At 61.7% G+C, this 11748-nt stretch overlaps 1 protein-coding gene across 2 annotated transcripts; it reads right to left on the reverse strand.

Moving 5' to 3' along the window:
* Positions 1 to 5001: 5001 nt before the first annotated feature.
* Positions 5002 to 10341, reverse strand: Nudt14 (nudix hydrolase 14). 2 transcript variants are annotated; one of them, XM_015496399.2, is made up of 4 exons: positions 9023 to 10341; positions 8333 to 8397; positions 7925 to 8162; positions 5002 to 5194 (listed from the first exon to the last, which is right to left on the reverse strand). In XM_015496399.2, exons 1-4 carry the CDS (start codon positions 9037 to 9039, stop codon positions 5089 to 5091), a joined length of 426 nt encoding a protein of 141 aa, XP_015351885.1. In that variant the 5' UTR covers positions 9040 to 10341; the 3' UTR covers positions 5002 to 5088. The 2 variants fall into 2 exon arrangements, with proteins under 2 accessions (XP_015351885.1, XP_015351880.1); XM_015496394.2 differs by having other exon boundaries at positions 5002 to 5329; positions 9023 to 9521.
* Positions 10342 to 11748: the final 1407 nt, after the last annotated feature.

Below are 11748 nucleotides of genomic sequence, written 5' to 3' on the forward strand. Positions count from 1 at the left end.
GGGCGCCCAGAGCTTTAAAGGCGACGAGGGCGCGGCCTGCTTGCTGAGCTGCGGGCTGCGGGACGCCGGGACGGCAGGGCTGCGGGCTGCGTCCCTGCTCCAGCCCCAGCCCAGCGAGGTGGGGCTGGCACAACAAGGCAGCCTCCGCTGTGCTTGAGTTCCCCCCGGGGTCAGGAGACAGGAGGTGGGGCGCCCCCTGGGGTCACCGCTGTGGTCCTCTCCCATCAGTGCGCCTCCACCGCACTGTTGCAGGTCCCAGAGGAGATGCCGCCTGCTGCGCAAATCCTCTCGGCCGAGGGATGGGCGCGGCCCCGGGACTCGAGCGGGCTCAGCCCCTACTGTGCGCCCCTTTCCCCAGAGAATCTTACCCAGCTCATCCCTCCTGCCTCCTCCGTGCCGGCTGCAGGGGGCGCTGCTCCCTTCTGACGCCCCGGCCCTCCCCTCCGCGAGGCACGCGGGTAGAGCCGCCAGTTCACAAATGCTTCTGGGTGCAGGCTAGGTGCCCAGCTCGGCACTGGCATGGGGTCGCCAGGCCCTGCCCTCGAGGAACGCCCAGGCCAGAGGTCCGGGCTTCGGGCGGGGGGCGCAAACAAAAGCCGGTGGAACATGTCCAGAAGGGCTGTCTGAAGAGTATCCTCCTGCTGCCGGTTTGCCAAGCCCTCTGTCCCATCCCTCTGCCATCACTTCCTTGCACTCTCCCTAGGTGATCTCTCTGCTCCTTCTACCCAAGGTCAATACCAAGGGCTCCTTGTCTACAAACAGCCTCTCATCCACTGATCAGGACCCCTTCCAGGGCTGAGGTCACCATGATGGTTGGATATCCCCATACTGGAGAAAGGTTTCTGGTCCCATCCCCACAGTAGCTGAGCCGTCCTCTCTCCTAACTGCTCCCCAAGTCTCTGGTCCCGGGGATTAGTGTTGATGGGTTGCCCCTTTCCTAGACCAAGTCATTGCCAATGAGGGGGCTTCCTGGAGCAGAACCTTTGGAAGCACAGATGCCCCCCTAGATTCAGGGGCTGGGCTGTCAAGAGGGAAGAGGGCATAGAGGTGCTGCCCTCCCTCTCTAGGCTGTGCCTGGTAGCCTGCCCTGGGGAACCAATGCCCTGGGAATGCCCCCACACCCTATCCACCTACCCTGCATGCCCCCTGCAGGAGCAGGGGCCCCTGAAGGAGAAGGCTAGAGTCCCCGGTGATCACAGCCTCTGTTTCTGCTCAAAGAGCTCCACCCCCACCTGAGTCTCCAGCTTATGGCGGGTAGGGGGCACAACACAAGCCAGGCCTGGCCACACACAGAGACCCCTGCCAAATAAGGGAATCTGAGCTGTATCCAGAGCCTTTCAGTCACTTTCTTCCAATAAAAGGGGGCTCTGAGTGGGGATGCTTCCTCTCCTTCACTCACCTGGAGAGGGGGGTCCCATCTCCATCCCTGCCTATGCCCTCTGCCCTGCTACCCAGGAAGGTCTGGGAAGTCCCTACAAGTGGTAAAAAGGCAATCACAGCCCCTGCCCACAGTCAAGGACCTTTCTGTTCAGGGGTGCATAGGGACTTAGGCAAATAATGTAGAACAACAAACCACTTCCCAGAAGCTCTGTGGAGACCCAGAAGGTGGGCATTCAGGTGAGGAATGGAAACAGCATGTGTCAAGGCCCTGGGGCCAAAGAAGCTTGACCTGGCCAGGGCCTGGGTGGGAGTGGCAACTAGGCCAAGCCACTTGGAGACTGTAGTCCTCCTGCCAAGACCAAGGGGAAGTCTGAGAGCAGCTGAGCTGGGCAACATGGCAACTTCCATTTTCACCAAGAGCCCTGGCTGCAGACAGGAGAAGAGCACAGGGGCAGGGGCAGGGGCAGGGCACTGCCACAGTGCAGGTGACAAGGGCTGGTAGCCAGCTAGCACCTGGCAGTGTAGGGGCTGAGAAGGGGGAATGCATAAGGGAGACAGAATTCAGGCGACAATCTCCCTTGCCCCCCTCCCCTGTCCGCTGCCCTGGTTTCCTGCGCCCAGGCAGCTCACACAGTGGTGTGCTGACAGGGGACCCTGCCCAGGCCTGTGAGCATGGCCCTCCCAGGAGGGGTGCTCACTGCCCCTATGGAGGCAAGCATGGTCAGGCGCAGTGGCACACGCCTGTAATCCCGGCGGCTTGGAAGGGTGAAGCAGGAGGATTGCAAGTTCAAAGCCAGCCTCAGCAACAGTGGGGCGCTAACTCAGTGAGACTCGTCTCTAAATTAAATACAAAATTGGGCTGGGGGTGTGGCTCAGTGGTCAGTGCCCCTGCGGTCAATCCCTGTACCAAAAAAAAAGGCAAGTGTGCCCAGCAGGGAGCAGGCAGCTTCCTCCTGCTGTCCTGCCTTTTGAAGAGCAGGGAAAGGGTGATCTGGCCCCTCCGGCCTCCATCCAGGCCCTCTGGGAGTGAGACCTAGGTCTCTGTGGCCAGGGCAGCTAGTGAGCATCTGAGCAGGACCAGGGGTCAGTCCCTGCCTTCCTGCCCAGGATGTCACCGGCTAGGTACAGATGCCCCTCCCCCTCAAGGTAACCTTCCTCTCCTGCCTGCAGGGAGCCACAGCCCGGACCTGATGGTGTCCAGGAAGAGCCGCAGGTCCAGAAGGTGCCCTTGGGGAGAAACTGGGCACTATAAAGGGGCTTCTTCCCTCCTAGGTCCCTCCCGAGAGGGTTGCCACAATCCACAGGCGAGAAGTGCTGAGGAGGTGTGCAGGTTCCCAGAAGACAACAGCAGTGACAGATTTCAGTACATGTGACTCTCGTGCTGTACCCTGCTGGCTTGAGGGGACTGGAGATCCCTGGCCACCACTCAGGCTGGGCCAGGTTGTCCAGCCCCTCCCTGGAGCCTGCTTGGTTATGCTGCAGCCCACTGAACCACAGTGTCCCTCTGTCTCTCAGCTTCACCCACCCGCTGCCTGGAAGACCCTTTCCAAGGCTTAGCTTGTGCTGGACAAGGCACAGAGAGAGGGGGAGCCACTTGGCCTTGCCAGGGGCTTCAGGCCCAGGGGACATGGCTGGGGACCAGGCTGGGACCAGACAGCCTGAGGTTCAGAGCTGACTGGGCTCAGGAGTGAACTGTGCTTCCGCCAGCGTCCTGTGGTGCTAAATATAGCCATGGGCCAGGGAGGGGAGTTTCCGGTTACAGCCCCCCCCCAAACAGTGCCGGGAAATCGATGCCAGCTCCATCAGGCCAGGCAGCCGCGCCTGCTGACCTGCCCGTCAGGCTGCAGAGCAAACCCAGGGGATGAACTGCACCCAGATCCAGATGCCCAGGGACCACCAGGAGCTGCCAGGCCGACTGGAAGTGACGGAGACAGGGTGGGGGTCGCTGGGGCCTGGACAGTGGTCCTCCCTGGGAGTCCTTCTGGGCTTCCTCTGGGCAGGTGAAGCTGAGTGGCCAGGACCCCGCTGCAGCCCAGCCCAGTCTGTCTCTCCTGCCAGTCTTGTCACTGGCTTGGCTGGGCTTCCACAGGTCCCACCTGGAGGTAGCCAGCATTTACATTTGCATACAGGTGGTGCTGCCTGAGTGGGCCCCTCAGCACAGCCTCCTCAGGACAGCCTGATGCTAGGCCTCCCCAGGCCATCCAGCACTGTGCTGCAGGTGTCCCCTGGGTTGCTGCCCAGGCCAGCAGGAGGGGAGGGCCTGCATGCCCTCCACATTCAACCTCACCTGCCTGCCTGTCTGGCTGGGCCCAGGACAGGGAAGAGTGTGGGAGGGAAGGAGGCCCCAGCCCTGCACCAGCATTTGCTAGTGGAAGCCATCCCTTCAGGTCAGGGCCTGGTCCAAGGGGACACTGGACACAGAGCAGCAAGTCAGGATCACAGCAGAGCTCCTGGTCCCTCCAGCTCCTGTTCCAACCTGCCTAGGGAGACAGCACTCCTAGGCACCTCCACCTTAGGGTCCATGGGCCATGACCCTGCTGCCCCACCTGCCAGGGTGTGGCCCAAGAGTTCACTAGAGGGACTGAGGTGGGGAGGACTGAGCCAAGTGACCATCCTCAGTAAGTCTCAGGCTTGGCCTTCCCTAGAAAGCCACCCTGGCCCTTCATCTGCCCCCACCACCAGACAGATCACTTAGCATCTCCAGTGCCAGTAAGGACACCCGCCACAGTGAACTCTGCCTTGGTGACCTCAGCCCACTAGCTGGCCAGGCAGTGGTGTGCCCTCCTGCCACCCCGGTGCTCTAGGAGCCTGTGGCCAGAGCTGTCCCTCCGTGGCCCCTGAGCTGTGTGCATCTCGAGGCTAGCTCACGTGGGCCAGGGCACGTGGGGTTTGCAGGCAGAGTGCACAGGCCAGCAGAGCCCCGATACTAGGTCCTGGGCCTGGCTGAAGCGGTTCTGCAGAGGGCCCAGGCGCCCATGCCAAGAGTACTGCCCTGGGTCCTCATCATGGGGCAGGCCTGCAGACATCCCTCACACCCTGCAGACTGAGAGAGGGTCCTTCACAGACGTGCACAGCCCAGGGGCCATGAGGGGTAGCTCTGGTCACAGGCTCCCAGAGGGGACAGAAGCCCAGTCCCAGGCAAGGCAAGGGACCTTCACTTGCCTCAGGGGCAGGGGTGCACACTCTTTGGAAGGTGCAGCAGCCATGCTGTCCCTCCCAATAGGCCTTCAAGGGCTGGCTCAGGCCCCACTCCCATGGGCACAGCTTGCCCTGTGGCACAGGGACTAGTGAGCCCACCCCTGGGCCTATGATCTGCACTCCCTGAGCACCCAGCCTGGCACACCCTGGACTCTCTTCCCCTGCCCAGAGGAGGCACAGACTAGGCCCAGCCTGCCCCAGCTGACCCCGCTGTGGCTCACCCCTGGCCTATCCCCAGCCCTTTGCCACCTGTCTGCTCCCCAGAGCAGCTACCTCATGGCCTTCAGCAGAGAGAGCGGAGGAGCTCTCATGGGGGCCTGCCACCCCCACCCAGACCTTCCCAGGGTAGGCTCACAGACCCCTGCCCTGCCCGGTCCTCTCCAAGCCTGCGCCGGGTCAGACATGGTGCCAGTGGCCACGAGCTAGAACTGCACAAGGTTTATTGGGTCTGCAGAGAGGAGGGTGAGTGGCCAGGACACTGCTTCTGAGTTGAGTCCCCATCCCAGAGTCTCACTGGAGATTCAGGCGGGGAGCCACCTGGCTGAGGAACCAGGAGATGCCAAAGATGACGCCAAGGGTCTTGGGGATGTCCATGTTGTCCACGAAGGCCTGGGCACTGTCCAGAGGCAGGTGCACAACCTCAATGAGCTCACCCTCTTCCACCAGGCCCCCTCCTGGCCCACCTCGCTGGGCATCTGTCACCTCTGCATAGAACATGGTCTGGCTAGAGCCGGTCAGTCCTACTCCAGACCTGTGAGGGGGAGACAGGGCCTGCTGACCCACCATGGTGATCCTATGAGTCACCCTGCCCCTTTCGCTTTTTTCCTTCTGACCCAGGTGGGACTCTGGGTTGCCCCATCCCTCCCCAGATTCCCACCCATGATGTGTATTCTGGTGCAACACACCCTTGCATGGGGGGAACTGGGCACATGCTGGGGTGTGCCTTCCAGGACTGGCCTAAGTGTCAGAGGTAGGCGGGTTCTGCAGCTGTGATTTAGGACCTTTGGCTGATCTGAGTCTACCCCAAAGGACCCTAATCAGGCGAGCTCTCAAGAGAGGTTTCAAGGTCAGAGGTGGAGAAAATGAAAGAGATACTGTCTTTCTGGCCCTCAGGACAAAACAACCTGCTGTGTTGTATGGGGGCATGTGGCAGGGACCTGCAGGTAGTGTGAGAAGTTGAGAGTGGTCCCTAGCCAATAGCCATCAAGGAAACGGGCCCTCTGTCCCGTGGTCACAAGGAGCTGAATTCCGCCACAACTGTGTGAACTCAGAAGAGGACCCACGTCTGGATGGGTCTCTGAACTGCCTGACAACCCTGACTGCAGCCTGCACCTAGCAGAAGACCACAGCCTTGGACTCTACTTGAGGTCATGAAGGGGTGCCACATGACACCACCATGTCTGTGGCAGGCTGCTCTACCGATGGCCCCTCCTGCAGCCCCTTGCCCCTCACCCTCTGGCCGTCTAGTCAGGGCCTCTTTCCCCGCTGGCCCAGCCCACAGCCCCCTCCTTTAGCTGCCAAGGTCTCTGCCAGACCTCTGTCTGCACCCGGGGGCTCCCCGCTGATGGGCAGAAGACAAACCCAGCAGGCCCAGTGGTTACAGGTGAGGTCAGCATGGGCCAAGGCAGTCAAGGTGTGGGACTGGGGCGCTCAGCATGGCAGTGTAGGATGGGCTGGCAGCAAGACCCCCAGGACTGGCCATTGGTCCTCGGCTGGAAATGGGTGAGGTGTTTCTGCCTCATGGTTAGTGGGCAGTAGCCCAGACTGGCATGGACAGGGTCCCAAGTGGTGACTACCAGCCATGAAGATGGGATGGCCAGGGGCCAGGCTGAATTCCAGAACAGGAGGGGTGAGCAGGTGAGCATGTGGGCCATGGGGTGTCCAGGAGATGTCGGGGCTGGGGCAAGCCCACCCAGGAGGGCACACTGGGAGCGCCAGAGAGGAGACTGCCCTCAGTGACAGGCCTGCAGAACGGGGGAGTCCCCAGGTCTCCCCAGCCCCACAAGGGGGCCCCCAAACCAACCTCCCTGGTGGTTCCTTGCCCCTACTCCTATCTCCACAGGACCCGATGGGCTCCTGCCAACAGCCGCAGCCTGGCCTGGGGGGTCTCCAGCTTCCACGGGCTTGCGGAGGAGGTGGTCCCTCTGTGGCCCAGCCTGCAGGGTTGCCCCTCCCCAGGCGGGTTCCAGTTTCCCTCACTCCTTAGCTAATCACTGGCCCTCCTGGGCTTTGTTTTCTGTGTCCAGCAGGTGAGTGCCCTGGCTTACCTCCGGTAGGCTCTGCTGTCTGCCCAACCTCTGCAGGCCACAAGGACCGCTGTGCTGACCTCCATTCAGCTCCTCACGGCCCCACCCTCCTCTCCAATGCAAGTCTAAGCCAGATGTCCCACGGCCCCCAACCCTTCGTGGCTACCCGGCATCGTCAGAGCCAGGCCGCAGCCTGTGAAACCTCTTGTCCACTTGCCCTTGAAACTCTGCCAGGACCCCGCCTGGCTCACCTTGTCCAGAGGACCCCAGCTCCTCTAGGTACCTCCCACCTCCCTTCCATCCCTGCGTGGTCCACTGCCCTGCCCACTGGCCAATCCTCTAAGCAAGATCAGGGCCCTTGGATTCTCCCTGTCCCACCACCCCAGGATAGAGGGGTCAAGGGCCACATGGAGGACACCTGCAGAGAAACCAGCCAGCCCTTCACATTCACAACCTTCAACCTTGAGCATGGAAATCCTGCCTTGTGTGGAGACCCTGGCCCATCACAGGGCTGTACCTGGTGAGGTCCTGGAGCCCAAAACAGAGTGACCATGTGCTAGGCTGAGAGGTGGCAGACGGACTCTCCTCCTGCCCCAGACCTTGGCTGGAGTCAGGGAGCTTTACCCTAATATCCTGTCTGAGAAGGTGGTCCCAGCCAGCCTGCCTCATGGAGGCAAGGAAGGGACATCTGGCTTAGCTGGGATGGGTGCTGAAGCTCGGGCTTTGCCTCTTCCCCTCGCTGAGAGCTGCCCCTTGGGCCCAGGACTGGCCTCTCCTCATTCCTGAGCCTCCATCTGAGAACAGAGCTGTGACTCACCCCACCCCCAGCGTCCCGGTGCTTAATCCCACAGGAAGTGAAGGCATCTGTCAGCAGCAGCTGCCACTGGGAGTTGGCCCCACGTGGCTGGCCCGCAGGGTGGGGACCTGCACCAAGCATGTTCCAGGCCCCAGGAACCCTGGGTTCTGGACTTGCTGAGGATCTGAGGTGTGTCGGTCCACCCTCTCAATCCCACGTGGAAAACCAAGGAGGAGTCTGTCCTGCCCACACACACCTCTCCCCAGGGCCCGAGGACAGCAGACGCCCTGCCCCAGCCCCTCACCTGTACGTTGCGACCTGGTGCAGATCAGAGGGCGCCAAGCGGTAGCCACACTCCTCCCAAGCCTCTTTGCACACCACCTCCTCCAGCGAGAGCCCGGGCTGATCCACAAGGCCAGCACACAGCTCAACTGTCACCCCTGCTGAGCCAGGCAGCGTGGGCTGCAGTTCTCGGGGCTGGTCCTGGTCCACATCGGCCAGCGACCCTGGGAAGCGACGCTCCACCTCACCTGCATACACAGCTGGCGGGGGAGGACACAGCCATGCGGGGGTTACCCCCAGCGACTGCTGGGAGCCTGACCCTCTCACCAGGCCTCAGTGTCTCCTGGAGGTCCCCACACCTGCACGCAGTCCCTCAACTGGAAGTGCCCTACGGATCCCTCCTCCCCACCTCCCACCCGGCTGGCCTCACCTGGCCGGAACTGCTTCACCAACACCAGGCTCCTCTGAGAAGAGTTGAACAGGAGAATGGTCACGCTGTGTGGGGGCGGGGAGCTCAGCACACAAGTGGCCCCACCTCCCCTCCCTGGGGGACCTGGTTCCCATCCTCCTATCCCCAGCATGCCCCCCTCCCTCTTCCCAGCAGCCCAGAAAAGTTGGCCCCTTGCTCAGATGAGGATACTGAGGCCCAGCAGGGCCAGACTTGCTAGGGATACATGGTGAGGCCGGGACCTGGACCTACTATATTCTGGCTAGCAGGAAAGGGGACAGGACATGCTGGGCAGCTTACTGTGTCAGGAGGGGCGTGGAGGCCGGGTAAGTGACAGGACACTTGGCCCCTGCTAGCTGGCTACACGACTGCCACACCCCTCAGGCCACCTACATCTCCACCCAGGCTGCACCCCAGTGCTGGGGCAAGGACACCAGACTGGCCTCCCAGCTCCAGGAGGCCCAGCCTGCTACCAGGATCCAGGTGGTCTGAGCCAGGACCCAACCAGCTGTCAGGCCTCGGGCTGACCTCTCAGGGACAGGATCGCCAAAGGCGGGCCTGAGGGAAGGGTGACTGAAGACCATAGGGAGGGCAGAAACTAGGGGTGGGGTGGACCCCCAGCCCAGGGCTCCGTGTATCCAGAAATTCCCAGCCACCAGGCCAGGCCCTCACCTGTCATGGGTCTTCATGAAGTCCCACGACTTCTGGACACCATTCTGAAAGAGGCAGGGCAGCAGTCAGGAGGGCCAAGTGCTGCCAGCATGTATGGAGGCCCTGGGAGCTGAGGCCACACAAAGCCACTCCACAGGGCAGCGACACCCACTCCTGGCAGGGACCCCTGCCCACAGCCTGGCCCACGTGAGCTAGGAGCCTCGGTGGGTGGGGAGGAGGTCAAGGGCAACCTGATCTCCTGAGGGGCAAAGGGCAGAAAGATGTCCCATGGGCACAAGGGGCTGCAGAGGTGTACACTGTCACAGGTGTGGGAAGCATCAGAATCCAAGAAGGGCCAGCTGACACCTCAGAGTCAGGGCAGAGAAGATCCCATGCAGGCACAGCAGAGCCAGGTGTTCATCACTGAAGCTGGGCTACTGGGAAGCGGGAGACAGGAGGCAGGAAGGCCAGCTGGTCTCCTGAAAGGGGCCCAGCCCCCAGAGCAGCTGGGCTGTAGAGAGATCACGCTGCAGAACTGACTCGCGGATGGTGGCTGGAGAGTGGGACATCCTTCCCCACCCAGCTCTGGCTTGGGCTGTATCTCACACATCCCACAGTCCTGCTTCCCCACAGGAAGGCTCCCAGTGTCCAGCAGAACACAGTGGATAGAGGGGCTGAAGGGGCAGGGACTGGACCCAGCAGACTGGGCCCACAGGGCAGCCAGAATTGACGCCAGTGGATTGAGTGTGAGGGGCCCAGAATACCACCAACTGGACACCACTAGGCAAGATGTTCTCCACCTGGAAGCTGGAGTGGCCAGTGTCCATTCCTCCCAGGGGTCTCTGTTCATGGGGCCAGACCTGAACCCTGCCCATGACTGTCCATCCCTGGCCTGTTGGCCCACCTGCCACTCAGCCTCTGGGTCAGCCCCAAGGCCCTGGCCAGCCCAGGACAGATGATGGAGCTCCCTCCAAGCTGTTGAACTGTGGTTAGGGTTAGGGTTAGGGTTAGGGTTAGCTCCAGAAGAAGGGGCGCACCCCGTGAGGACTTCCTACAGGAGGCACGGGAGGGAGCGGGCACTCCGGTCAGGGAGCATCACAGTAGAGGCCCAGAGGAGGCAAGCAGGCCAGAGGAAGCCGAGCTACAGGCAGAGGTGTCGGGAGGGGCGTGGCATCAGGTTTCCAAGGAGAGGGGAGGGCCCACTTCCTGTGCAGGTCAGGCTGTCCCAAAGGTGGCTGAGGCACCACCCACAGGCAAGCCCAGGCCTGCTCAATGTCTGGCCACCCAGGGCCAGCTTCCCACCCAGGTAGGCTCCAGTGAGGGCCCCCCCGCAGCCTACAGTGAGCCTTCAGTGCCTACACCTGTCATGGCCTTCCTTTGGGTAAATGTTGCCCTGTGTAGGTCTCAGGGACCCTCTCGTCTGAAGATCAAAACTGTCAGACCCTTAGGTACAACAAGGTACAGGGCAAGGTCCAGAGAGACCCACTAAGACCCTGGGAGGGAGGGACAGGCCAAGGGTATAAAGGCAGTCCCATCCTCTTGAGGGCCAAGGTTTCCCCTGCTTCTGGTCCACTTTATCTGTCCACCAGGCCTCCCCTGGCCAGGTGAAACAAACAACCATGGGTTGCAGTTGTCCCCATGGTGTCCCTTGGCCTCTGAGGGAGTGCCGCCTGGTCCCCCATATCACATCCACAGTCTGTCCCCTGTTCAGGTCAGCTTTGGTTATCAGACTCTCAGTGGAAATATGCTGATGGGCAGCCCCCCAGGGGCCACACCACAGCTTTTCCTGGGAAGGTGGAGAGATATCTCTGGCCATCAGCCACAGCTGGAGCATGCCTGGACCACCCTGCACCCACTCACTGCCTACAAGGACCCTTGGGGGACTGAGCAGCCACAACCAAGCACCCTCATATCCACCAGCCTCTCTGCCCCAGGCCAGCAAACGGGAAAAGAACAGAAATCCATGTCCCCACCACGTTTGTCCCTTGACTGGCCCTAGCTGCTCCCCCAGACCTGCAGTGTCCTTGGCTTCACCCTGGAGAGTGGAATTCCCTGTCCTCTGGAGCCATGGGACCACCACAGCAGGGAAGGGGAGAGCTGGGGCCTCTCAGGCTGGGCCAGCCAGAAAGGCCACACAGGGCTGGCAGGAAGCAGGCACGGGGATGAGATGGGAGGGACATGGTGTGAATCCATGGGCCAGGCGGAGGGACACCAGGGGTGGTATTGGCTGAGGCTGGGAGGGCAGGGGCACAGAGGAACAGCACAATGGTAGCACGTAGGGCAAGCAGGCAAATACAGTGCCCACCTGGATGGGACCAGGCACTGGCCGACGATTAGGAGGAAGGTGGCCAGGTCTGGGTAAGGGAAGAAAAGGCCATGGGCTACTCATCCACCCACCAAGTGTGAGCCTACTATGTGTCAAGAGCGGTAAGTGCAGCCATGCTGTGGGGGTGATGCTGGGGAGGGCAGAGGTGCCTTCCCTGTGAAGACCCCTGGGAGCCCACCTTGAGAGGCTCCCTTTTCTGCCTCCTCCCTCCCAGCCTTGGTGCTCCAGGTTCCCTTCTCCTCTGCCCAGTTATCTCCTCCTTCCAGTCTTAGCCGGAGGGCCACCAACTCGGGGATGCGTGCCCTGACTTTCAGGGCGACCAGTGAGTCTGACTGCAAAAAGGGACAGGCGGGCCAGGCGGGAAGGCAAAGCTCCTTTGAAGGGGTAAGCGTCCACGTGCCGGGGCCGGCCCGAGGCGGAG

Source organism: Marmota marmota, unplaced genomic scaffold, assembly GCF_001458135.2.
Source record: "Marmota marmota marmota unplaced genomic scaffold, marMar, whole genome shotgun sequence".
Lineage (NCBI taxonomy): Eukaryota > Metazoa > Chordata > Mammalia > Rodentia > Sciuridae > Marmota > Marmota marmota.

Coding starts and splice junctions, on each gene's coding strand:
- Nudt14 (XM_015496394.2), bottom strand. Junction 8,163..8,332: donor GGTGAAGCAGTTCCGGCCAG/GTGAGGCCAGCC, acceptor CTCCCCCGCCAG/CTGTGTATGCAGGTGAGGTG. Junction 5,330..7,924: donor CACCAGGTCGCAACGTACAG/GTGAGGGGCTGG, acceptor TCCCCCTCACAG/GTCTGGAGTAGGACTGACCG.